At 34.8% G+C, this 27672-nt stretch overlaps 2 protein-coding genes and 1 long non-coding RNA gene across 5 annotated transcripts; 1 reads left to right on the top strand and 2 right to left on the bottom strand.

Moving 5' to 3' along the window:
• Positions 1-1169: 1169 nt before the first annotated feature.
• On the top strand, positions 1170-5085 carry LOC112772775 (putative disease resistance RPP13-like protein 1). Its single transcript, XM_025817777.2, is given in 2 exon segments — positions 1170-3651; positions 3653-5085. Coding segments are annotated over 2 exon segments (3525 nt in total). The 5' UTR covers positions 1170-1393; the 3' UTR covers positions 4920-5085.
• Positions 5086-18997: 13912 nt separating this feature from the next.
• LOC112772793 (uncharacterized) lies at positions 18998-20838 on the bottom strand. Its single transcript, XM_025817800.1, has 4 exons — positions 20251-20838; positions 20028-20190; positions 19379-19842; positions 18998-19306 (listed from the first exon to the last, which is right to left on the bottom strand). The coding sequence occupies exons 1-4, from the start codon at positions 20836-20838 to the stop codon at positions 18998-19000; spliced, it is 1524 nt and encodes a 507-aa protein (XP_025673585.1).
• A 2108-nt stretch (positions 20839-22946) lies between these two features.
• On the bottom strand, positions 22947-25702 carry LOC112789441 (uncharacterized). 3 transcript variants are annotated; one of them, XR_011879523.1, is made up of 3 exons: positions 25155-25654; positions 24542-24633; positions 22947-24356 (listed from the first exon to the last, which is right to left on the bottom strand). It is a non-coding gene; the product is annotated as an uncharacterized lncRNA (long non-coding RNA). The 3 variants fall into 3 exon arrangements; XR_011879525.1 differs by having other exon boundaries at positions 24584-24633; positions 25155-25627; XR_011879524.1 differs by lacking the exon at positions 24542-24633 and having other exon boundaries at positions 25155-25702.
• Positions 25703-27672: the final 1970 nt, after the last annotated feature.

The following is a 27672-nucleotide window of genomic DNA, read 5'->3' on the forward strand; positions in this document are numbered from 1 at the left end:
AAACATCATCAACACGTGCTGGTCAGATTTAATATGCATCTTCTGATATGTAAACGAATTAGCTACAACAACGGGCATCCTGTAAATGAGCGTACTGATCTCCTTTTTTCCAATCAGCCCAGTGTTCATCAGAATCATATTTTTAAGTTGTTGCAGACACGACTGTGGAGAAATCATTATCCAAAGTGGGTCGTCACACATAAAGGTCACTCCCTCACCTGTATACGAAATTTCACCATTGGGATATATGACCACATAAATATATTCAGATGCCATTATGACACCCAAAAATTAGTGAAAGTAGCTCCTGTGAGAGTGGAATTTTCGGAGAAGAAAGAAGGGTAGAAGAAGTGAGAGTGAGAAATGTGGGTTTACTTCTGCTGGCGAAGGGCTTTTATAGCCTAGCCGTTATCCTAATTCGTGTGCAGTACACACAAATTTGTGACATTTCGTGTGCGGTACAGGAGACATGGATTCTGAACTCAGCCGTACACCCATTTTGCTGATGCCTGCCGTGAGTTCCTCCTTCCATTTCGCTGCTGCCCTCTTGGAAATGGGATATCCATTTCGTGGGCACCATAATTGAAATGGAGTTCATTTCCATTTCACGGGCAGAGGCCACAAAATGGCAATGCGCATTTACAGAAAGATTTTCAGCCATGCGCATTTTGGAAATTAATGTTTTTTAGATGCGCATTTAGGTAAAAAAGCCAGTTTTTAGTATAATAGTTCAACAACATATTTTATTTTATATTTTTAAATATTGATAATTAATTAATAATTAAAAATAACAAATTTTAATAATCCTCTAAGGTTACTCTTAATATTATAACTAGACTATCATATAACATTATTTCTACTTATTGACCATCTAAATAGCAAGATTGAGATAAGATATTTAAAAATTAGAGTAAATTTTTGGCTAAAAAATGACTTTTTTTAGTTTATGATATTTTTTAACACGACAGATTAATGATTAATTCGTATTCATTTAAAAATTTGTTGCTAACTAATGAGTTGATGCTAGATTTGAATCATTTTTTTTTGTATTAGATTCGAAACATTCTAAATGGATCTTAATAGATCCTGTCCAGGTCCAGGAAGTAAAACTTATCCAAAAAGAAAATAAAAAAAGAGAGTTAATATTTGGTTCAATTACAGCTCCAAAGAATGCAAGCAAGGCCCCAAAAAACCAAACAATAGAGTAATAGACAGTTATTACTTATTATTGCTGCAACTGCCTAGCTCATTCTTCTTCTCAACTCTAGCTTCCAAGTCAACACAAGTAGCTGAAGTCAACTTGCTTAGATTCAAGATTCAACACACGTCCAAGTAAATCACAGCAATACATACTTCATTTCTAGTTTCTTGATTGAATCTTGTGAGAGCAGCAATGGTGGTCGATGTGGCAAGTGCTTTGCTCTCTGCCTCCCTGCAAGTCTTGATTGACAGGTTAGCTTCTCCTCAGCTTCTGTTCTTCTTTCGCAACAAGACCTACGAAGCTGCCGAGGATTTGAAGCTGCAGTTACTCTCAGTGAACTCTGTCCTCGTGGATGCAGAGGAGAAGCAGATCGTCAACCCATACGTCAAGATATGGCTCAACGAGCTTCGAGAAGCTCTCTACTCTGCCGAAGATCTTCTTGATAAGCTTGACACTCAGGTTTTGGAATACAAGGTGAGGTCTCAGTCACACACCACATTGGACACTGTAATAGACTACTTTGATTCTGTTTCTCCTTTCGCTAAGTCGTTGAATCGTAGCCTTGAGAAAATAAATCTCAGGCTTCATGTTTTGAGAGACTATCAAAACTGTTTGGGCCTTAGGGAAGTCCCACAGAATCTGTTCCCACTGCTACCTAATGTGCCTACTACTAGAAGGGTGGATTGGGCTAGGGTTTATGGCAGGGACAGTGTAAAAGAAACAATCATACAAGGTATGCTTGGAACCATGAATGAGGAAGTTGAACCAATTGTTGTGGCAATTGTTGGGATGGCAGGGGTTGGCAAAACTACTCTGTCTCAGGTTTTGTTCAGCGATGAACATGTAACGCGAAACTTCCATATACGGTCTTGGGTTTATGTCTCTGAGGGTTCTGATGTTCTCTACTTAACCACCAAGGTTTATGAGTCATTGACGGGTTCTAGTGTTGGGAGTACAAGCTTGGACAGACTTCAAGACCAAGTAGCATCTTTGTTGAGTGGAAAGAACTTCTTGTTGGTTTTAGATGATTTTTGGGCTGAGAGTTTCTTTGACTGGGAACTCTTCAAGATGGCCTTTATGGATGCTGCTATTAGATGTGTTATTCTAGTCACCACCCGCAATGAAAATGTGGCAATCACTATGCGTGCTGCTGTTTATTTCCTTTCACATCTACCGGATGATGATTGTTGGAACATCTTTGCTCATTATGCATTTGGGAACAGAAATCCGGAGCCAACTTTGTTGGAGATTGGTCACAGGATAGTGAGAAAGTGCAAGGGTCTTCCTTTAGCTGCAAAAGTGCTTGGGAGTGTTTTACATTCAGTGACAGAAGCTGAAGAATGGAATAACATACTGCAAAGTAAGATGTGGGATTTGCCGGCTAATAAGAGCAACATCTTGGCTGCATTAAGATTAAGCTATCAACTTCTTCCTTCACATTTGAAGGCCTGCTTTGCCTACTGCTCCATATTTCCCAAGGGATATGAAATTAAGAAGTTGAACTTGATCCATTTATGGATGGCTGAGGGTCTTCTACAACCATCAAAGGCTAAAACAATGCAGAGGGTAGGTGAGGAATACCTGTGTGAGCTTTTGTCGAGGTCATTGCTAGAACGATCAACAAGTAATGATTCGTTCATTATCATGCATGACCTCATAAGCGACTTAGCACAATATGTTGGGGGCGAATTTTTTCATCTTTTTGAGGATGATAATGCTGGACGAATTTCGGAGAAAGTTCGCCATCTCTCCTTCTTGCAAGATAAGCTTGATGCACCAGACAAATTTGATGCTTTCTATGATCATTCACAGTTGAGAACCTTCATACCATTTAAGCTCTCAAACTCAAGGCAGTTTGGTTTATCAGCTGATGTAGTTTTCGGTAGCTTGATACCAAGATTCGTTTGTGCTCGGGTGCTTTCTTTGTCAGGTTACTCACTCATTACACTGCCTGATACAATTGGAAACTTGAAGCACTTGCGTTATTTGAATCTTTCTCACACAAATATTCAGCAATTACCGAAATCCATAGGGCTTTTGTACAATCTGCAAATATTGTTGCTTTCAAATTGTGTTCATCTCACTAGTTTGCCTGAAAGTCTGGTGAATTTGATTTACTTGCACCATCTTGATATCATCGGTGTCCCTTTGACAGAGATGCCCCCGCAATTTGGCAAATTGAAGCTTCTTCAAAATCTTGCTGTCTTTGTTGTCAACAGAAACACAGGATCAAGCATTAGCGAGTTAGGGGCTCTATTGCAACTTCATGGTTCACTTTCTATTGTGAACTTGCAGAACATTGCTGATGCCACAGATGCATTCAGAGCCAACTTGATGGGTAAGAAATTTCTTGATGAGTTAGTATTGAAATGGACAAATACTATCCATGACTTACACATTGAAGCAGCTGTTCTTGAAAATCTTCAGCCACATGGAAACTTGAAAAGGCTGAATTGAAAACTATGGTGGCCGAGCATTTCCAGGTTGGTTGGGAAATCCTTTGTTCTCTAACATGGTGTCTATAAATCTAACTGGTTGCATCAACTGCTCGAATTTGCCACCACTTGGGCAATTATCCTCTCTCAAGACTCTACTCATAGCAAACATGAGAAGCCTAAGAAGAGTTGGTCCTGAGTTCTATGGAAATATAGATTCACCTTTTAGAGCCCTTGAAATGTTGATTTTTGAGGACATGCTTATATGGGGAGAGTGGTTGCCAACTGAGTTTGAAGAATTCCCTTCCCTTAAAGAGCTTCACATAAAGAGATGTCCATTATTGACCGGGAACTTGTCCCGCCATTTGGGTTCTCTAGAAAAACTTGTCATCTCTGGATGCCATAATCTTGCCAATTCATTTCCAAGAGTCCCAAGATTGAGAGAACTAGAGCTAACTGATTGCGATGCATTGATGATCTTGCCGGAGGAAATGATGCTAGGGACTGGAGCTCTAAGAAGGGTGACCATATGCGACTGTCCCTTGCTTCAATCTTTTCCTGCACTTGGTCTTCTTACACGGTTAAAGTCACTTCACATATGCAACTCTAGGAATTTAGAGTTTCTTCCACTGCAACAAGCTCCACACAATTACCAAGCAATGGAGCAGTTGCACTTGGAAGGCAGCTGCGACGATCTGGTTTTTTTCCCACTGTCTTCCTTCCCGGCTCTCCGTGATCTTCACATCCAAGACTGTCTCAATCTCCAATCTCTTCAGAGGCTGGCAGACTGGGAACTGCCCTCTCTTGAAAGCATATTGATAAAAGATTGCCCAAACTTGATGTCTTTCCCGGAAGGAGGGTTACCACCTACTCCTATCCTTCGATGCATTTCAATTAGCAACTGTCCAAACCTGTCACCCCAAGCAGAATGGGGTCTTCATGAATTGACATGTCTTGAATTGTTCAGGATTGAAGGGGAACTGATTGGTTTAGAGTCATTTCCAGATGAAGGGGTGCTTCCAGCTTGCTTGAATTCTCTTCACATCACTGGACTTGTGAACCTCACAACTCTCAATCATAGTGGTCTTCAGCACCTTGAATCCCTCAAACTTCTGCAGATTAGTGGTTGTAACATGCTACAATCTCTACCTGCAGAGGGTCTTCCAAATTCCTTGTGTTCTCTCATCATCATGGATTGTCCTCTGCTTGCTCCTCTGTGTGAAGAGGAGACGGGAGAGCATTGGCCTCTCATTTCTCACATCCCAAACATAGTTATTTACTGATCAAAACTCTCTTCCTTTTAGTATTCTACTCTTCTTATGTACTTTATTTATCTCTTCCCGTGTTCCCGAGTAATGTGGATTCATTGTCAGATTATATCCATGTTTGTATATGAATGTTGACTAAGCATTTTACATGTTTATAATAAAATCTAATATTTAAAAGATAGAAGCGGAATGATAAACTTAGATTATGGATCATTACATGGAAAATATCGCAAGTCTCACCTCCTCTGCTTATCTAAATTTAGATCATAGACTTTCAAGGGCTAGGTTGTGTGCCATCTATTCTTAATATATAAAAGTAGATTCATAGGGTTACCCAGATTACTTTTAAGTTATTTCTCTTCTTCTACTAACGTTATGTCAGCACCATGGCTTACTTGGCAAAATTTTAGAATTCACTACTCAAATTTTGTCAAATCAACTTTTATTTTCAAATAAAAAAAACACAAAAAACAATTAAAAAACACAATAAAAACCAACTTAACTTTTTCCAAATCAATCCTTATTTCTAAAACAACAAAAACACAAATTAACATTTACCCCAAAAAAAAGCTCTGAAAACCAAAGAGCTTATTATCTTTCTCATATTTCTCGAAACCCTCTTCCTCTTGGCACCTCTCCGTACCAAGATCCTATTTCCTCCATCTTCTTCCAGTCCCATGAGCCATTGTTTTTTTCTCAAAACAAATTGTCCATCACGATGTCCATCTCCAGCGGAGCCGCATTGCATAAATTGCAGAAACTAAGGCAAACTCCATTTCTCCTGTTGCAGTTTTTCTGTCGGAGCTCGATTTTGGGTCTCAGACCAACGTCACCATTCGGCGCCGCCAACATAGGAAATTTGTCCCAAGTATCTTTCTAAAGATTTTCAACTTTGTCGTTTACTCTTCTCATTCTATTGTTCAATATCATTTTCAATGGTCCTATTTATTTGTTATAAATAATAACATTTTAATTGTATGTGAACTCATTGCAAGTAGCACAGGTTTATATATTCCTCTTTTTTAAACGGTTCTGTCCAACAGTTACAACCAAAATTAGGTTTACCTACATTATTTCTAATTTATTTCTCTTCTTCTACTAACACCATGTCAGCACCATTGCTTACTTGGCAAAATTTTAGAATTCACCACTCAAATCTTGTCAAATCTATCTATCTATCTATCTATTTATCTATTTATAATATATAAGAGCTAATACCAACTCTCTCCACAATGAGTTTAAGCCATCTTTTCTTTGCTAATGATGTCACATCAGCAATTCTAATGACTTGGCAAAAGATGAAAATCAACCAATCACTATTTAGTAAAATAAAATATTTTTAAAAAATTAAAACAAAAAACTCTTATCTATTATTATTCAATTGAAACATCAAGTACTAATTACATGCAATGAACATACATTAAAAGTGCCATAATAATAATAATTATAAAAAATTTCAGTTACAAATATTCAAAATTTACAACTTATACATATTAAGACTCTTACTATTCTTCATTTCTTAATCTCTCATATTAATTGTAAAAGATTTCTTAAATTTAATATAACATTTTTATTTACAAACAAACAAAAAACGTAAGAAAAAGACAAAATGTAGCAATTCATGCAAAACGAAAAATGAAAAAAAAATGAAAATGCAGTTTTATATAACTCTAATATAAATAACCTATGTCTTTTTTAAAAATAAATAAATTCAAAATCTATTTATAATATGTTCTCTAACATATTTTTAATATAACATTTATTAAAATACACTATATAGTATAAATAATCTATCTCTCCCTACATTGCGCGGGTCTTACATCAACCAATCACTATTTAGTAAAATGTTTTAAAAAAATTAAAACAAAAAACTCTTATCTATTATTATTCAAATACTAATTAAATGCAATAAGCATACATTAAAAGTGTCATAATAATAATTATTATAAAAAATTTCAGTTACAAATATTCAAATTCTACAACTTATACATATTAAGACTCTTACTACTCTTCATTTCTTAATCTCTCATACTAATTGTCAAAAATTTCTTAAATTTAATTTAACATTTTTATAGTATATAAAAGCTGATACTAACTTTCTCCGCAATGAGTTTAAACTATCTTTTCTTTGCTAATCATGTCACATAAGCAATTTTAATAACTTGGCAACAGATGAAAATCAATCAATCACTATTTAGTAAAATGTTTAAAAAAATTAAAACAAAAAATTCTTATGTATTATTATTCAATTAAAATATCAAGTACTAATTAAATGCAATAAACATACATTAAAAGTGTCATGATAATAATTATTATAAAAAATTTCAGTTACAAATATTCAAATTCTATAACTTATACATATTAAGACTCTTACTACTCTTCATTTCTTAATCTCTCATACTAATTGTCAAAAATTTCTTAAATTTAATTTAACATTTTTATATGTTTTTCATTCTTATTCATTTATTTTTTAAATTATTTACAAAAAAAAAGCAAAAAAAGACAAAGTGTAACAATTAATGCAAATCGGAAAAAAAAATGAAAATACAGTTTTATATAACTCTAATATAAATAATCTATGTCTTTTTTTAAAAAAAATTCAAAATCTATTTATAATATGTTCTCTAAAATATTTTTAATATAACATTTATTAAAATCTATTTATAATATAAGTAATCTACCTCTCCGCACATTGCGCGTGTCTCACTCTAGTTTGGGTAAAGATCGGTGGCACTGTCTAAGTAGAAGTTCGCATATAGTTAATTGGCGGCCTGCAGTCCGATATAGATTTTTTTTTAAGTATTAAACTTAGTCTGTTATTTAATCTGACCTAATTTAAAATTTATTAAAAAGTTTGATAATTTTTTTTATAAAAATAAAAATATTATTTAAAAAATTTATTTTTAATAAAAATATTTATATATAATATGTTATATTTAATATTTATAAGAATTTTTAAATTTTTAAAGTATTTAAAATATACAAAAGTATTTATAATTAAATATAATAAATTTAAAATATCTCGTAATTTTGTTAATAATAAAAAAATTATTTATATATGTATTATATATAAGGTTAATTAGTGAGTTTGGACTTGTCTTATTAACATATTAAATTTTTTTATAAAAATCTGTGCCTATTTTATAACATGTCAGACTAAACACAGGCCAGGCTGCAGGTTTTTTGGCAGGCCGTCTGACCTTTTTCCACCCCTAAATTAGTATCCACAATTAATTGGTCCTAGGATCACTCACTCATATGAGTAATACAATCATATTTTTAATCTTTCAAACTTACCAACACTCATAATAATAATAAAAAAAATTTAATCAAAATATATCTATTTTATTTGATTGGAACACACATAATATACAAAGCATGTATGGCTTTATATAGACTAAATTTCTTAATAAAATAATAGTTTTTTTCTTAACAACTAAAACTACATTAATGATGATCATGAAATTTGTAGAGCTTACATGTTTTGTCATCATTTTTTTAATAATCAAATATCTCTCTTAAATATTTTTGGTAATTTTTTAAATTTTTAACATTTTTTAATAAATAAATGATTATTATTTTTAATTCAAACTCTACTTTTTCAATTTTTTAATCATATTTCATGAAGATTTTGGTCCATACAAATTGACGTGTACCCCATAATACTCGGAAACAAGATCAGAATCAAAACCGACCATAAAGTCCAGAAACAAGCAATCAAAGCTGAAACCACAACTTGGCCAAAATTGTGCACAAGTCAAACATTATCTCCTAGCCATTACCCACAACAACGGAACTCACTACCTAAGCCACTAATATCGGAACAAACAAACAGAAGATAGCACCTCACTCATCTATAAAACCAAACCCAATAGCCCAGGAGAAAGACAGGTCACAAATACACTCTCACTCATTTAACCGCATTAATTTCTTAAACACTCTTATTGACTTGAGTGTCGGAGTACTTTTTGCAGGTGCTCCTGCAGCCATGTTTCGTAGTGCTGAGGTCAATTCCGAAGGTTGCCTCCAGGACGACGTATAGCTCTGCCTAAAACCAAGCAGTCGCGAAAGGAATGATACACCTCGGTTGAGCAAGAACGGAACATTTGGCGCCCACCGTGGGGCCGAAGAAAGAAAAACTCATCTAACCCCACTATTTTCTTCATCTGGCTTTCTGTTTCTTTTCTCTTGCAGGATCTCTGATCCTCCACTATGGCTGAGAATGGTGCTCACCAACTTACGCAAGCAGAACTTTTAGCCCAAATGGCCAAACTTCAGGCGGAAGTCCGAAGGTTAGCTGAACTGTCCGTTCATAACAATGCTGAAAAACACGAAGAAGGAAACCCCAAAGGCTCGACTCAAGGCAACAGCGATCCCTTATGTCTCAATCCACCGAAAGAGAAGCTGACCTTGGACAACCCATTCTACAAGGAGATCACCAACTTCTAGATGCCCAAGAATTTCGTGCTACCTACTTCCCTTGAGCCATATAAGGGGATTGGTGACCCCCAGACTCATGTTAAAAAATTCCAATCTATGATTTTTTTAATGGCGCTAACAACGAACCTATATTATGTCGAGCTTTTCCTACTTACCTTGATGGTGCTGCATTACTATGGTTTTCTAAACTGTCTGCAGGTTCAATCTCCTCGTTTGAAGAATTGGCAAGATCCTTCATTGACTACTTTGCAGCCTCAAGGATATATGTTCACGGATCAGATTACTTTGGTACCATCCGACAGGGGAAAAATGAGAGCTTGAAGGAATACATGACGAGATTTGCTGAGGCGACCATGGAGATACCGGATTTAGACCCAGCAATCCACCTGCATGCCCTTAAAGCCGGCCTCCGACCCGGAAAGTTCTGGGAGACAATCGCAGTCACTAAGCCGAAGACATTGGAGGAATTTTGAGAAAGGGCAGCGGAACCGATGGAGATTAAAGAACTCCGCGAAGCCAAAAGAACAGAAAGGAAACAACCTCGGAAGGAGGAACACAGGACCATAAGATCGGTAAGCACTAAAGAATCAAGGAAGCCATTCAAGCTCACCCCAAAATTTGACAACTATACCAAATTCAACACAAAGAGAGAAAGAATAATCAAAGAGATCCTCAACACCAAAATTATAAAACCTCCAGCACGAGCAGGAAGTTACCAGGATCAACGATTTGTGGATAAGAGCAAACATTGTGCTTTCCATCAGAAAAATGGATACACAACAGACGAATGCGTGATCGCCAAGGACTTATTGGAGAGGCTGGCCCGGCAAGACCTCTTGGACAAATATGTAGAAGGAAGAAGAAAAACTGAAGACACACGAGACCGAGAAGAGCGCCGACAACCCCCGAAAGAAAGAGATGACAACAAATGGTCCAACCCTAATCCGCCAAAAGGGATCATCAACTGCATATTCGGGGGATTCGCCGGGGGAGGCGAGACAATCTCGGCGCACAAACGAAGCTACCGTGCAATGCTGGCAATCGAAGGAACAGCGCCACAAAGTAATAAGGATGCAATCGACCTTAAAATCACCTTCAACCAGGCAGACGTATCCTCGGCCATTCCGAACTTGGATGATCCGGTGGTAATTTCCACCCAAATAGGCGACCTATTGGTAAGAAAAGTCCTATTGGACCCAGGTAGTAGTGCAAATGTTCTTTTCTATTCAACTTTTATTAAAATGAACTTATCTAAAAAAGAAATGCAATCCTCATCCGGGGAATTGGTAGGATTCTCTGGAGAAAGGATCCCAATTAAAGGTTATATATGGCTAAAAACAACACTGGGGAACACCCCACTATCACGAACCATGGATATACAATATCTTATAGTTGATTACCCCAATCCTTACAATATTATTCTCGGAAGACCAGCTCTGAACATGTTCAGGGCAGTGGTATCGACCTTTCATTTGTGCGTTAAGTTTTAGGCACAGGATGACGAGATTGCAACACTCCATTCAGATTGCCAACAAGCTCGGCAATGTTACAACGCAAGCCTAAAGAGATCAGACATGCAGCAAAAATATCAACAAGAGGTCAAGGTAATTCACAGCACAAGCGAAGTACTGTCCCTGGCAGAACTCGACCCTCGGGAGGACACCCAAGAAAGACCCCAACCAGCAGATGAACTTCAGAAAGTTCCCCTGACGTCAAAGCCAGAACGATTCACCTACATCGGCCAAGCACTCGAAGGACAAAAACAATTGGAGCTTATAAAGGTACTACAAGACAATGCCGACCTATTTGCTTGGACACCTGCGGATATGCCAGGCATAGATCCGAATGTCATTTGCTACAAGCTCGCCATCGATAGGACGATCTAACCTATAGCTCAAAAGAAAAGGAACCTCGGAGCAGAAAAAGCAAAGGCGTCCCTAGAAGAAACTAAAAAGTTACTCAGCGCCGACTTCATTAGAGAAATCCGCTTCACCACGTGGCTCTCGAACGTGGTAATGGTAAGAAAAAATTCAGGTAAATGGCGCTTGTGCGTCGACTTTACAAACCTCAACAAGGCATGTCCAAAAGATGCCTACCCTCTGCCATATATTAACAAGCTTGTAGACAATGCGTCAGGTTTCAAAAGCTTAAGCTTCATGGATGCATATTCTAGTTACAACCAGATCCTTATGCATCCAGAAGACCAGAGAAAAACAGCCTTTATAACTGAGCATGGAAATTTTTGTTATAGAGTAATGCCATTTGGTCTAAAGAATACAGGTGCAACATACCAGCGACTAATGGACAAGGTATTCCACCAATAGATAGGTCGGAACATGAAAATCTATGTGGACGATATGGTCGCCAAGACCACACCAGAGAGATCCCACTGTGAAGACCTCAAAGAGATATTCAATTAGATCCGAGCATATAACATGAGACTCAACCCAGAGAAATGTGTCTTTTGGGTATAAGGAGGCAAATTCCTTGGATTTATGTTGACCTCACGAGGAATTGAAGCAAACCCATAAAAGTGCGACGCAATACTTAACATGGCAAGTCCAAAGACAATAAAAGAGGTGTAGTAACTCACAGGAAGAGTAGCGGCCCTGTCACGATTCTTACCAGCAATATCGAGCCGATTGTATCACTTTTTCCAAACGATATTAAAGAACAAAAAATTCGAGTGGACAAGCGAATGCGAAATGACATTCGCCGAACTCAAAGCTATCCTATCATCGCCACCAGTGCTGCAAAGCCCGGAAGTCAGTAAACCTTTATATCTATATTTATCTGTTTCCAATTATTCCATAAGCTCGGTTCTCATCACTGTGATAGGAAAGACACAAAAGCCAGTATACTTCGTCAGCAGAGTCATGCAACCAACAGAACGAAGATATCCAAGAATAGAACAACTAGCCTTAGCATTAGTAACAACAGCAAGAAAACTTAGACACTACTTTTAGAGCCACACAGTTATTGTAAGGACAAATCAACCGCTAAGACAAATATTAACTAAGCCAGAGCTGGCAGGAAGGTTGACCAAGTGGTATATTGAACTTTCTGAGTTTGATATCCAGTGCCAATCAAGGTCGGCTTTAAAGTCACAAATCCTGGCAGACTTCGTTTCTGAACTCACACCTGACGAGCACCAACACAGCCAAACTTGGGAATTACATGTGGACGGAGCATTAAACCGAGAAGGAAGCGGAGGCGGGATAGTACTAAAGGAAGGAGACACAGTGATGACTGAGCAATCTTTACAATTTCACTTCTCGACAAGCAACAATCAAGCCAAATACGAGGTGCTCATAGCAGGACTTAAGCTCACCCTCAGCCTTCAAGTATAGAACCTAACAGTATATTGTGACTCTCTATTGGTGGTTCAACAAATCAAAGGAGAATTCCAGGTAATAGATCCTTTGTTAGAGCAGTATTGGCTCATAGCAAAGGATCTCATTTCAAAATTTGATAAATTCGTCATATTACATGTGCATAGAGAAAAGAACATTAGAGCAGACATATTATCTAAACTTGCAGTCACTAGGGCTAGTACACAAACATCGGCACTATCACAACTTACACTAAAAAAACCCAGCATTGAGTCACTATGCATAATGAGCATCACTCACACAGATGATTGGAGAATACCCTATCTTGAATATATTAATACTAGTATTATTCTCAGATATGAGACTAACCCTCAAAATTTCAAACGAAAGGCAAGTCTCTTTACAACTGTCGCAGGAGAACTATACAGGCGAGGGTTCTCACATCCATTGCTGAAATGCCTCAGCAAAAACGAAGCAAATAAAGTCATGAACAAGATCCATGAAGGTGTATGTGGAAACCATATAGGAGGACGAGCTCTGGCAGCAAAGATTATCCGAACAGGATATTACTGGCTGACCATGAAGAGGGACTGCATCACGAAAGTAAAAACCTGCGACAACTGTCAAAAGCATGCCACTATCTCAATGAGGCCCGCCGAGGTAATGCACAGTATGGAGGTAAGCTGGCCTTTCCACAGATGAGGGCTCGATATACTCGGCCCATTTCCAATAACACTCGGACAGGTAAAGTTCCTTTTGGTTTCAATAGATTATTTTTCAAAATAGATAGAAGCACAGCCACTAGCAAGAGTAACGGCTGAGAAGGTACGATCTTTCATATGGAAAAATATTATATGTCGGTTTGGAATACCAAAGGAGATAATATCGAATAACGGTAGACAATTTACAGATAACAAACTGGCATCATTTTTGAAAAGTTTTAACATACAACATCATTTTAGCTCGGTCAAACACCCACAAACCAATGGGCAGGCCGAGGCTGCTAATCGAGTAATATTGCAGGCAATGAGAAAAAAGCTCAGTGATGCGAAAGGAGAATGGGTAAAATTGATCCCAGAAATATTATGGAGCTATAATACGACAATACAGTCTATCACAGGCGAAACACCGTTCAAACTAGTCTACGAATCAGAAGCATTAATTCCAATTGAAGTTGGCGTTCCTACCCTCAGAACCAAACTATACAATCAGCAACACAATGCCAGCATAGGAAACACCGAGCTTGATCTTGCCGAGGAAGACCGAGATATCGCCGTTATCAAGCAAAGTGCCATGAAGCAGATTATTGAAAGAAGGCACAACAAAAAGGTGGTATCGAGAACACTCGATGTCGGAAACCTCATCCTCAGATGAACAGAGGAAGCTAGGTGACCTCCATCACACGGTAAGCTCGCCGTAAATTGAGAGGGACCATTTCGGATCGCAAAAGTCCTCAGAATGGGAGCTTACCAACTACAAACACTACAGAGCGACTCAATATCTGGAAATTAGAACATCTCTTCCTTAAAGTTGTATAGATCGTAACTTGTACACTTCGCAGATGAAGGTACTATTTTTCCCCCTTAGAGGTTTTTCCCCAAACAAGGGTTTTACCTAAGGAGGGTTTTAACGAGGTTGGACGCCCAACATATCAAGTATGTATATCATTATACAATCTGATCTCTACTTTCTATCTTCATCTTATTCTGCTCACAAAAGCAAAAAGACATTCAACTATGCATTATTCTACGAATAGTCAAAACGACAAACACTGTCAAAGTAACTCAACCTCAGTCTATTCAAACAAAAGATGATTAAGTCTAAAACATAAAACCAAACATCCATAACCATATACATTTAACAGTCAAAAGCTAAAACCACAAATTGGTTAGCAAAAGCACAAAGTCATCAAAATACATCAAAAGGACTAAACACGTCCAAAACAAATAATCGAAATATCATAAATCAAGAAGGAGAGATATTTTCATCATGATCCTCCATGGTACCATCCACCACCAATTTTCCACCGACCACTATCTTGGTCACATCAAGACGATCACAATCAAACTCTGGGGCCAGCACAGCAATTTGGCTAACAGCACGCTCAAAACCATAGGAGAACATCTCCATCCCATTTTCCTCCAGTTCATGAAAGTTAATAGAGGAGGGATCTTTTTCTTTTAAAATTTCTTTACAAACTCAAATCCTTGAAAGAGCCTGGTGCGGTATTTTACAACTCACAAACTTATCGGCAAGTGCATCGGGTCATACCAAGTAATACCTTACGTGAGTAAAGGTCGATCCCACGAGAATTGATGGATTAAGCAACAATAGCGTTTGATAGGATTAGTTAGACAAACAGAAAATAGTGTTGGAAGTTCAAATAGCATTAAACAGTAAATTAAGAATATTAAAGACAGGCAGATAAATAAGTTGGGAATAAAATATTGAGAAGACAGTTAAGGTTTCAGAGTTATCTATTTTTCGGATTAACTTTTATTACTAACTAATTTAATCATGCAAGATTTAATTTCATGGCAAACTATATGTGACTAGACCCTAATTCCTTAGACCTTCCTAGTCTCCTCTAAAATTCATTAACTGCCAATTCCTTGGTCAATTAATTCCAATTAAATGGTGATGATCAATTTCTAGTTTATATGCCAAAAGAATCCTAATTATCCAAAAATAAGGGGATTATATATCACGTATCCCGTTAAATACAAACAATTAGAAATTCAGTATAATATGTTTTCAAGCTGTTGTTCAAGTAAAGAGCTTTTCCAAGTTTCACAAAAACTCAAATAGAACATGGGTCATACTTCCGTTCCACCCATATTCATAAAATAAAGAGCGAAAATAATTATTGAAATATAAACCAAGACATGGATTAAATTTGAAAGATCAAACAAATCAATCCATACAAATAGACAGAGCTCCTTACCTTAACAATGAAGGATTAGTTGCTCATGGTTCAGAGAAGAAAAATAAGGGTTCTGGTAAAAATGTACTGTCTTTCTATCTGATGGCATCAGATCCCTTTTTATAACTAATCATAATAAATTTAAAATCTAATTATCTAAAATTAAAAATAATATCTTTTCCTAAAAATAAGATTTGAATTTAAATTCGAATTAATTAACAAGTCTTCAACTGATGGGTGGGGACCACTTGATTTGTCCATTCTGCAGCTTCTAATCTATGTTTTCTGGGCTGGAAATTGGGTCAAAACAGCCTAGAAATTGCCCCAGCATTTTCTGTATTTTTGCAGATCGCGCATGTGACGCGTCCGCGTCGTCCACGCGTTCGCGTCATTTATGCAGATTTCAGTCCACGCGTTCGCGTCAGGCACGCGATCGCGTAATTGCGATTTCTCTATTCCGCGCGGTCGCGTGAGCCACGCGTTCGCGTCGGTTTTCGCTGGTCATCTCTTTGGTTCTTTCTCTTTCTCTGCAGAAACTTCATCCAATCCATCTGAATGCTACCTAAAATAAATAAAATTGTACAAAACTCAAAATAGTATCCATGGTGGCTAAAATATAATTAATTCTTAATTAAATTCAACAAATTAGGTTTAAATTCACTAGAAAAAGATAGACAAAATGTTCACACATTAGAGCCCAACGCTACAAAAAAAATTCCAAACATAAAAGCCTTACACGCGAGAACCAATTCCATTAAGCTCGCCTACCATTTCCATACAAAGCCAGACGAGTTTGGGGCCTATGACGTGTACCCCATAATACTCGAAAACAAGATCAGAATCAAAACTGACCATAAAGTCCGGAAACAAGCAATAAAGCTGAAACCACAACTTGGCCAAAATTATGCACAAGTCAAACACTATCTCCTAGCCGTTACCCACAACAACGGAACTCACTACCTAAGTCACTAATATCGGAACAAACAAATAGAAGATAGCACCTCACTCATCTATAAAACCAAACCCAATAACTCAAGAGAAAGACAGGTCACAAATACACTCTCACTCATTTAACCGCATTAATTTCTTAAACATTCTTATTGACTTGAGTGTCGGAGTACTTTTTGCAGGTGTTCCTGCCGCCGTGTTTCGCAGTGCGAGGTCAATTTCAAAGGCTGCCTCTAGGACGACGTATAGGTCTGCCTAAAACCAAGCAGTCGCGAAAGGGATAATACACCTCGGTTGAGCAAGAACGGAACACAAATTAATTTAAAATTGTTAATCAATATCGCATGATATGTTTGATCCTTTTCAACTCACTATCCCAGCATGATTTCTTTTACTAATAGACTGGATTTTACACCTCCGAGAAAAGTGATGGAGGATGCCCCCTTTTTTGGGGTTTTCGATCTGAACATTTTAATTTGCAAATTAATTTGTAGCGAATTTCAATTCAGAAAAATTTGAGGATGATGTTTTGTCATTGGTAGCGAACCTCTTTTAATTGTGATTTGTCAATGCTCTGTCCGGTTTCATCTTTGGAGTTTGGATAAACTTCGAGATATATTTTTAAAAAATATTTTAAACAATAAAATAATTTAACATTTAAATATTTTATATACAAATATTTTTTATTTGTAATTATATTTGAATACGATAATATAAAAATAACTTTTTATTAAATAAAAATATTTTTTTTCTAAAAGGATAAAAATGTAAATATCTTTAAAAGATATATTATTTTAGTAATTTTATATTTATTTAAAAGAGTTTGTAAATTATACTAAAATATTTCTAAAAAATAATATAATTTTTTTTGGGTAAAGTATATTTTTTGTTTCTAAAGTTTGACAAAAGTTTCAAAAATACTTTTAAATTTTATTTTGTTTAAATTTTGTCTCAAAAGTTTTCGATTTGCATCAAATATACCCCAAACGGATAACTTTTCAAAAAATTTAAGACCAATTCAATAACAATTTCATAAGAATAACTCTCAACACAAGTAAATCAAGCATAATTTTTATGCATATTGTTAGATTGGTCTTAAATTTTTTGAAGCCGTCGATGATATATTTGATGCAAATAAAAAACTTTTGGAATCAAATTGAAACAAAATAAAACTTAAGGATATTTTTAAAACTTTTGCCAAACTTCAGGAATAAAAATTATACTTTACCCATTTTTTTAAAACACGCTCAAATATGCTGAGATGCATAGTTATCATAACCGAATTGACAATCCACCCGATTAGAGTATTAGATTAATAGATTACTGATTTAATCATTTGGTGACTGATTGAACTAGCTGATCGATCATAATTAAATAATTATATATAATTTTTTTATAATGAGTAATTTTTATTTTATTTTTATATTATACATTAGCAGCAACCACAGCCGCCTCCATCACTGCCGCCACCGCCACCCTCAGTTTCACAGCCACAAGCACAACAAGAACCTTAGTCATATATTCATCACACACAGCTCTCGGATTATTTTACATCACCAGTTCCATTACACCAACAGTATTGGGGTGTTCTACAATTTGAATCAGGGGATCAAGCCTGGTTTAGCCAACTGTTTGGATTCATAGCTCCGATGCCAGATCACTCATATTCAGGTAATTATGTTGACATTCCCACCAAACAGGGGGCCATTCGAGTGGTATTGCTTCATGTAGGAGGTTCTTGGACTTGAGAACTTGGCACCGCACTTTGTCATCACATTCTGGAGGTAGACAATCTGTTGAGTCCAGTAGGAGTGATGATGCCATGGGAGGGATCATACAGAGCAGGAACCCACGACGTATTTCAATGAGTCTAATTCAGGAGAGTAATAAGGCAATTGATGATGAGGCTGATGACTACCTAGTTGACTATTCAGATGAGGATAATGATGAGGATAAGGATGGTGATGATTATTCAAATGGTCAATATGATGAAGACCGCAGCAATGATCCAGCATAATTGAGATAAAGTAATTTATTGGAGTAATCCCACTGTATAAGCTATATTTAATTGAGATAGAGCATTGTATATGTTGAATTTTGTTTAAGGTACTACATGATATTCTATTTGCTTTGATTAGTTGGTCATTGCTTGTGTTGTATTTTGATAGGTACATCCACAAGCAGAAAAGAAAAATGTTACAATCTTAGAGTTGATCCTCCACGTCAAAGCACTAATCGATATACTCCATCTACTTTTAACAAAGTTGTAAAGAAGTGCAAAAAGTTATATAAAGATATAAGATGGGCAATGAAAAAATAATGCCTTTGTGTCATTAACTATGTTAATTCACATGTACTATGTTAATTAGAGTTTATATCATGCACTATGTTAATACAATATATAATAACATCATAAAGACAATACCAAAGTCATACAATAACATCAAACTCTATTGGGTGGCTGGATCTGCACTTGCACAACCACGTTGACGACATTTGCTATGGTTGTGGCTCTCGACCCCACATTGTTTACAGCGCCTTGGTGCACGCAACATCCGAGTGTCCATCTCATTCAAGAAGCAGGTCATCTTTGGTCGACCTTTGGCTACTCGTCTCAGAAATGGATTGCTTACGAATCGAGGTCCATGATAAACAGGCCACATTGTCAGATTTTCTAGTGGCCTAAACCTAGCTCTGTATATTCTTTGAACTTGGTCCATCTTGTAGACGTCATGAACGTACACTTGCCAATCCAGCTGCTGATTTGCACAACAAGAAAATACATGTCAATACAGAATCCGGTTCACTTGAAATTCACCACAATTGCATACTCTTCGACATAGGTCAACTGCATACTCCACTCCACTCGACATCTCACGTACTTCAAATACTTCAATCTGTCTATCAAACAAACTAACATGGATGTTTTCCGATACTCGCTGATTCGCATGTAATTTGGAGGTCACAAGCTCAGAGAACACATGTCTAGCATTAATATGAGTCTCAGCCTCGACTCTTTTTCTTGTGAACAACTCATTAAGCCTGTAAAACATTGCCTTAACAAGTGCAGTGACTAGGAGATTGCGTGCTCCTTTCAAGATCGAATTGATGCATTCCACTAGATTGGTGGTCATATGACCCCATCGGTATCCACCATCAAATGCCAAAGCATACTGTTCACGTGGGATCCGGTTCAGCCAGTTAGTGTAAGCCTCACCCCATTCGCGTAATCGCTGATAACACATCTTGTACTCACGAACCGTCCTCGAATATCCTATGATAAACAAAAGGCTTCCTATAGAAAACATGCATTATAACAGAATCTGTAACAATAACAAATTTCGTTGTATTCAAATTTACCTATGTTGATGATAAGCTTCTGTAGGTACGGAGTCTTGAACTTCGTTAAGAAGTTGGACTATATATGCCTGATACAAAACATGTGAAAAGCTCTAGGAGGAGACCAGGCTTTGTTACTACGAGCAATAGCTGAGTTGATAGACTCGTGTCGATTGGAAATAAGGCCCACACCATCATGTGTCATCACATGCTGTCGCAAGTTATTAAGAAAAAAGTGCCACGCCTCAGATATCTCTCCCTCCACTATCGCAAATGCAATAGGCACAATATTGTTATTGCCATCCTATGAAACTGCAACTAACAAACAATCCTTATATCTCCCATACAAATGAGTACTGTCTACCTGCACTATTGGCTTGCAATGTCTAAATGCTCTAATACAAGGGTAATAACTCCAGAAGACTCGATGTAGTACACGGATATTAGGAACCAAGTCATCCCCCTGATAAGCAGGCATTGTTTTAAAATAAACAACTGCTGATGACTCATTGTGACACATGGCCTCAAACCATATGGACAAAGCTTCATACGAAGCTTTCCAACCACAAAAAATTGATTCCACTGCCTTCTGCTTTGCTAACCATCCTTTGTGATAACTTATGGTGTAGTTAAACTTTGACTGTACTTCCGCAATGACTGATTTCACTTTTATAGATGAGTCAACTTCTACCAAGGCCTTTATTGCTTCTGCAATTGTGTTGGAATCCAACTTCAAATGGTCTTGAGAAATGGTGGCTCTAGTACAAGTGTGACTACCATTGTACCTCCTTATCTCCCAGTAGTACTTCTTGCACATGTTACTAACCTTGATCAGCCAATCACAACCTACGTCGTATTGTGTACATTTAGCATAGAATGTCGTTGGTTCTGACTCATAAACTTGATAATCTACACCTCGACAAATTGTATAATCTTTTATCGCCTTAATCATTGCCCTCTAGAACTGAATTCCATTCCCACGATGAATTCACAATCTTCTACAACAGGAAGTTCTGCTACATTCACACCACAAAATATGTATTTGATAAATAATTGTTAAATATATGTCTTAACAGTTAAAACCTATTTATAAATTATAAATTATAAATTATAAATAAGCAATAATATAAATATAAATATAAAATCTATCAATATTTATCGTTATCCAAAATATAAATATAAATAAGTAATAATAAATTATTAACCATGCAAAAATACAATATATAATAAATTATAAAATATACATAAATAATAAATAAATAAATAAAAATAATTAATAAAATGCTACTTACTAAATAAAAAAATATACATATGTGTGTGTGAATATAAATATAAATAAGTAATAATAAATTATTAACCATGCAAAAATACAATATATAATAAATTATAAAATATACATAAATAATAAATAAATAAATAAAAATAATTAATCAAATGCTACTTACTAAATAAAAAAAATATACATGTGTGTGTGTGATTATCCTATAACTTTAACTAAATAAATAATAATCAAATGCTATTTGATAAATTATATTATACAAATTACATGTTGGTCATATTATCTAATCAATCTATAATATTTATCTATCATACATTGTATCAAAAATACATAACTGTATTCATATACTGAGAAAATTCTGGTACATGTATGGTCTCCAAATCCAACGAACGAATGAAAATAGGCTCCACAAACGGATGCTGGATTATTAGTGCATTTGCCACCTCTACTACATCTGCCTCCAAAGTGCCGTCAGTTTGATCTTCGTCTCCACTCAGATCAACGACCTCATAGTTACTTTCAAACTCCTCTTCGCTATCGCTATTATAATCTTCCAACTCAATATTTTGATCTGCTTCAGATTGTTCAAACTTAATATTTTAAAAAATTGAAATCGGACCGTCCGATTATTATACAAACGAAAATTTAAATTTTTCTTTTGCCCACACACAAATCGGACGGTCCGATTTGTGTTTCTCTTTTTTGTCACAAAGAAATCGAACGGTCTAATTTCTTCTCCCTAACTTCAAAAAACTAATGCCATCACAACAGCATATTGAGTATGGAAAAGTATAGGTTACCAAGATATAAATCTGCTAACTATTACAAACAATAATAATTAAAAATACTTAAATATAATTTTTTTATATCAATTAAGAATTTAACAAATAATTAGAATTTAAATAATCCTAATTCAAATATGTTTTCCATCTTATGCATTTTGGTTGAGGTGCTTGTATGGAAATTATTAAATGTTTGTTGATCTGTGATATATGTATCATGTAGGAGATTCTGGACCTGTGAAAATGTTTGAAAGAAATAATTTGGCAAACAATCAACTCATTAATTATCTATATGACCCTATAGAAAAATGGTTGTTTTTTATTGGTATTGCTCCTGGTTCCTAAGGTATGTCTTTGGTGCCTTGCATGTGTTATAAGAAGTAGGCAACTTAGTTAATTACATTCATTTTCAAGTTTGCTTTAAGATTTCTGCCTCTTTATGCAAGTTAAGAATTTAACACGGTTTGTAAAGTTTCTGAATAGTCTATACTTCTATTTTAGTAAATCTCCACTAGCAGAGAGGATTTTTATAATTTAAGTTAGTCTTGACTACTATTTAATGTTCTGCAGGCTGTGAAGAGGAAGATTACAAATTAAAGAAGCAGATCAGAAGATATGCTAAGAATTTGAACTGCAAGACCACATTGAAAAGGCAGAAAATCTACTTTAAGATGATTGATGAATCTAAACTAATGGAAGAGGAATTTAAAACAGTTGATGAACTGGATGAAGTGAAAAAGACGTGATCCAAATGTAGCAAATAGAAAGTTGTTCTTTGTTTAGCTAATTGTATAGTAATGATATAATAATTTTCTAAACGATGTAGCTTTACCCCTCTAACAAAATATAAAGTTCTTGCATTATTTTTGGTCATGATGAATTCCTGATTCTACAGCGATGCAAATTGTATGAATAAGTTGAATGAGTATTATGATTTCTTTCGTTATCTCAGCATGATGACAAATTTATAGTTACAGGATCACTATAACCAAATAGATGTAACAAACAATTGAACTTACATTGATATAAATATGTCTAAAGGAAAATTGAGAAGCTCGGAAAAATTCTGTGCACATACATTCATATAAACTTTTGAAAATATGTCTACATTGATGAACAAACTATGTTTCTTGACGTTCAAAATAAGAATCTGACAACTCCTTAAGAGTATAAATCACTTAATCTTAAAAACTTGAGAATCCAACAAGAAACTATTCGATCTGAGTACTCTTCATGTTAGCAACCTCTTTGATCACACTCCTTGAAATGGAACTTTGGTTCATCTATCTAACTTGCTTGAGAGACCAAGTTAGTTGTAGCTTCCTTCACCTGCTCTTCCAACTTCTCATACTTAGTGCAAACAGCCACAATTTCCCTCTCTTATAACAAAAGAAACATCTATTAAAAACACATCCAAAAAATGTTTTAAACAGAAGGCATATCCAATACACACATTTAACAGGAGACACATCTATTAAAGATACATCCAAGTAAATTTTAAATATAAGATATATCCATAAAAGACATATCCATTAAGGAAACGGAAGATATGTCTATTGGAACACAGCTCCATTAGTAGACACATCCAAGACAAAAAGACACATGCATAGAAGACATGACCAGAAAAGACACCTCTATTAGAAAACACATCCATAGTTAAACACATCGTGATCCATTTTCCTTATCATCCCATTTCTTTTTCTTGGTCCAGAACTTGATTTAAAAAGAGCTATCGATATATATATATATATATATATATATATATATATATAAGCCTTAAAGACAAAGCAAATGAGAATGTGACCAATATATTCTTCTCCGTGTGGCTATCTTCTACGTAGAAACATAGATAGAAACAGGCAATTGCTATCACAATAGGAAAATGACTTGATGTTCCACTGGAAATAGTTGAAGAATTGAAGACTCTTCCCTTTGAGCAAAAGAATAATTATAGCTCCAAGAAGACAACATGGTTATTAATGATTTATAAATCCAAACGAACATGAATATTTAACAGGCTTAATTAAATGTGATATGAAGGTACTTCAGCTGGCAAAAATAGAAATTCTTGTGTGCATTGGCCACAATCAAACTAATCTGAATTGTTACAATTTTTCAATAGTTATATATTATTCTACAATCTATCATTGTATTTACAAAATTAGCATCTTCCACACAAAAGCGTTAGAGATATATAATTATAATGTTTATGATTTATCAAGGTTATTTAGTAGAAATTAAATCATCATAAACTAGAGGAGTAAGCAGCTAACTTTCAGCTTGAAATGGCTAGTCAGAACCAAAACAAATCACCTAACTGTGATGTCATTCTTTGTATGGTTGATACCAGGGCTTTTGTGAAATACATGGTTATATGTCTTCTATTCTTCCATGCTTGAATTTCTAGAGCTGAAAAAAAAATTGAAAATTAAATCACCATATTTCTGTCATCTGGTCTACAAGTTTTATTCAGCTGAAAAAAAAAGAAGACTAAAATTAAATAATAATTTCGATTTTTTTCATGATTCTTGTTATTCCTCTTGCTACAAAATTAAGGGCAAAGAATGCAAGTAAATTACTAAAGGAAAGTTAACCTTTAAGAAATCCAGCAATGCAGACAGAAACAAAAACAGTACCATGGAATAATCTGTTCAAATGATCAACTCCCACAGGTCTCCATAAGGAACTTTGATTTAGGGAAACAGAAGACATGTCCATTAGAAAACAACTTCATTAGTAGACACATTCAAGACAAAAAGACGCATGCATAGAAGAATGACGAGAAAAGACACCTCAATTAAAAGACACATCTTGAAAAGACATTTTAAAAAAGACACCTCCAAAATAGCACAACATTTACTCCGTTGACTATGTTAATGCTTGAAGTTTACTTTGCCCACATGCAAACCCAATTTTAATGCGGAAAGGAAAAAACAGACGACCTTATAACCCCGTTTTTATCCCACATTTGCAAATTCTCTAAACAAAAACAATTAATAATGCATACAAAAGCTCTCCAGCAAAGCACAATGAACTGATAATCACAGAAGATTCAAATCAATTCATATAATTTAACTTCTAACATTACATAAAGATAACATCCACAAATTCAAAAATGCATCTTATATAAATACCTAATCCAGATATATGAACCCTCAACAAATCAACCACATCCAAGTAAATAAACCATGAATTACTACTACTAACCTGTTAGATCAGTGGCGCCAACGAAGGAGGAAGCGTCTGCGCGACGCGTCTTGGAGCCGGTGCTAGTTGCGGCGCTGATTGGGACTGGTTAGATAGAAGAGATGAAGTGGGATGGTGGTGCTTCGGCAGGACAGGGAGATTTTCAACGCGGCATGCGTGGAGGTAGAGCACGCGGACGAACCCTCGGTTGGTCTACCAGAGAAGAGACACATCTTTAACGGAGATGCGACAATGACATGCAGCAGTAGTAGCGGCACTGCGTTGATCTCCCGAACACATGCTGCTACTTGGCGATGGAAGCGACGGCGGCGCTGAGTAGGGTTGACACCGGTGTCGAAAAGGAACACGAAGAAGAAGGTTGGATAGGGTTGTCGTCGGGTTTTACGAGTGGATGTTGCTGAACGGTTAAAATTAGGATGAGAAAGTATAGGGAGCCAATGACCTAAGCGTAATGAAGGTTTAGAAAGTATTAGAGATATGATTATCAGTGTTACATTGTGCTATCAAGTTACGTCTTTGAGATGAATGGTTTCAGGACATGGTATTAGAGTTCCAGATCCAGAAGGTCAAGAGTTTGAACCTTGGTGAACCCAAAATTAGCTTTTTATAACATGAGATGTTTATTATCTCTGGTATTGGATGGTTATTCTGGATAGTATAGGTGATGTTCATTTTATTCATAAACTAAAGATTTAGCCCATTGTATATTGTACGTTTAGACCATTGGCTCCTTAGCACTACTCAATTAGGATTACTATGGGTAATTAGGACGAATAAGGTTTGGTATGGATAATTAAGGATGTGATTTTTTTGATAAAATAGGTTTAGGGTTCGTTGAAAGATTCTGTGTTGGTAACGTAGTGGAGTTGATTGGATTATGCAACGTGTATATTAAAATTAGCCATCAAAATCAGTTATCAATATAAAATATATGTTGAAATATAAATACATATTAAAAATAAATTAAACCACACATATATTTATACACAAATATATTAGTAACTAATTTTAATGACTAATTTTAGTGACTAATTTTAACATGCAAATAACATTTCTCTTAAATATTAAGCCCCCATACCTCCATAAATTCGGCTCATTCTTAAACGCTCCTTGCTAAGTATGGAGTGCTGCACACCTTGTGAATTCATTAAATCTGAACTCTTTATTTATTATATTTTATTTGAATGGTCTAGATTTAAAAAGGCAACCTGTTAATCAGGTTAATCATTTTTTTACAAGTTTTAGATTTTTTTTTGTAAATCTCAGATATTTGGCTAAAATTCAAAATAAAAAAATAGTACATAAATATTAAAAACAACATGTCTGTACAAAAAAAAAGTTATTGGACTTTAAAATTAAAATAAATAATACAAAAAAATAAGTTAAAAATTCATGTACTAAATCCAGAAAAAAAAAGATATATTAAAATCTTAAAAAAAATATTAAATATATATTATGTATATAATATTAAAATTTAAATAAATTTTGTTTTGTGTGAAATAAAACTATAATACTAAATATAAATACAATGATAAAAATTTGTGTTATATATATATAATATTAAAATTTAAATAAATTTTGTTTTATGTGAAATAAAATTATAATATTAAATATAAAGACAATGATAAAAAATTTTGTGTTATATATATATAATTTTATTTTGTGTGAAACAAAATTAAAACATTAAATATGAATAAAAAGATAAAAAATTTTGTATTATATAAATTTAATTAAAAAGAACATATATACAACATAAAAAGCAAACAAATATATAATAATTTTATTTTGTGCGAAACAAAAATTTATATAAAAAATATTTATATAATTTTTTATTAACAATTTTTTTATTGAAATATGTTATTTTATTATATTTATAATATATTATTTTGGATAATTATATTATTTTAGTTAATATATATTATTTAAAAAAATATTTAAAATTTATTATTTTGTATTAAGAATATTATTAAAAATATATTATTAGTTTTTCTTAAAAAAAAGTTAATAAAAGAAAGAAGTATTCTTTTTTTTATCAATTCTTAGATGAAAATTATGTCATTTGAACTATAACACGTTGATAAAGAAAGAAATATTCTTAATTATATATTAAATAGAATAATTATTTATTAGGCTCATTCTTATACAAATAAAAATTTTTCTTAATTTTATATCTGTAATATTTTATACCAATTAACTTTAAAATTTAATTATTTTTTGAATAAATTAATAAAAAATAATACAAATAATTGTTTAAATATAATTATATTTTAATTTTTTATTTTATTATGTACAATTTGAGGATAATTTGAAATAAAAGATAATAAACTTGTTATAACTGCCATCTATTTTGTGCTTTGACTATGTCGTCATCTGATGGCGCCTTCATGGAGACCGTGATTCTTCTACAGAATCGATTTTGCGTTTGGAGTTAGCCAACTAGCAGTAGCGACTGACATACGTCTTTCTTTTCTATGGCAGCAATTTTTTGGATTTTGAAGGTCATTTATGGTAGAGGTGG

The sequence above is a fragment of the Arachis hypogaea genome, chromosome 3, assembly GCF_003086295.3.
Source record: "Arachis hypogaea cultivar Tifrunner chromosome 3, arahy.Tifrunner.gnm2.J5K5, whole genome shotgun sequence".
Lineage (NCBI taxonomy): Eukaryota > Viridiplantae > Streptophyta > Magnoliopsida > Fabales > Fabaceae > Arachis > Arachis hypogaea.

Coding starts and splice junctions, on each gene's coding strand:
- LOC112772793 (XM_025817800.1), bottom strand. CDS start 20,838: ATGATTAAGGCGATAAAAGATTATACAATTTGTCGAGGTGTAGATTAT. Junction 20,191..20,250: donor ATTGCAAGCCAATAGTGCAG/GTAGACAGTACT, acceptor GCAGTTTCATAG/GATGGCAATAACAATATTGT. Junction 19,307..19,378: donor CAGTTGACCTATGTCGAAGA/GTATGCAATTGT, acceptor TGTGCAAATCAG/CAGCTGGATTGGCAAGTGTA.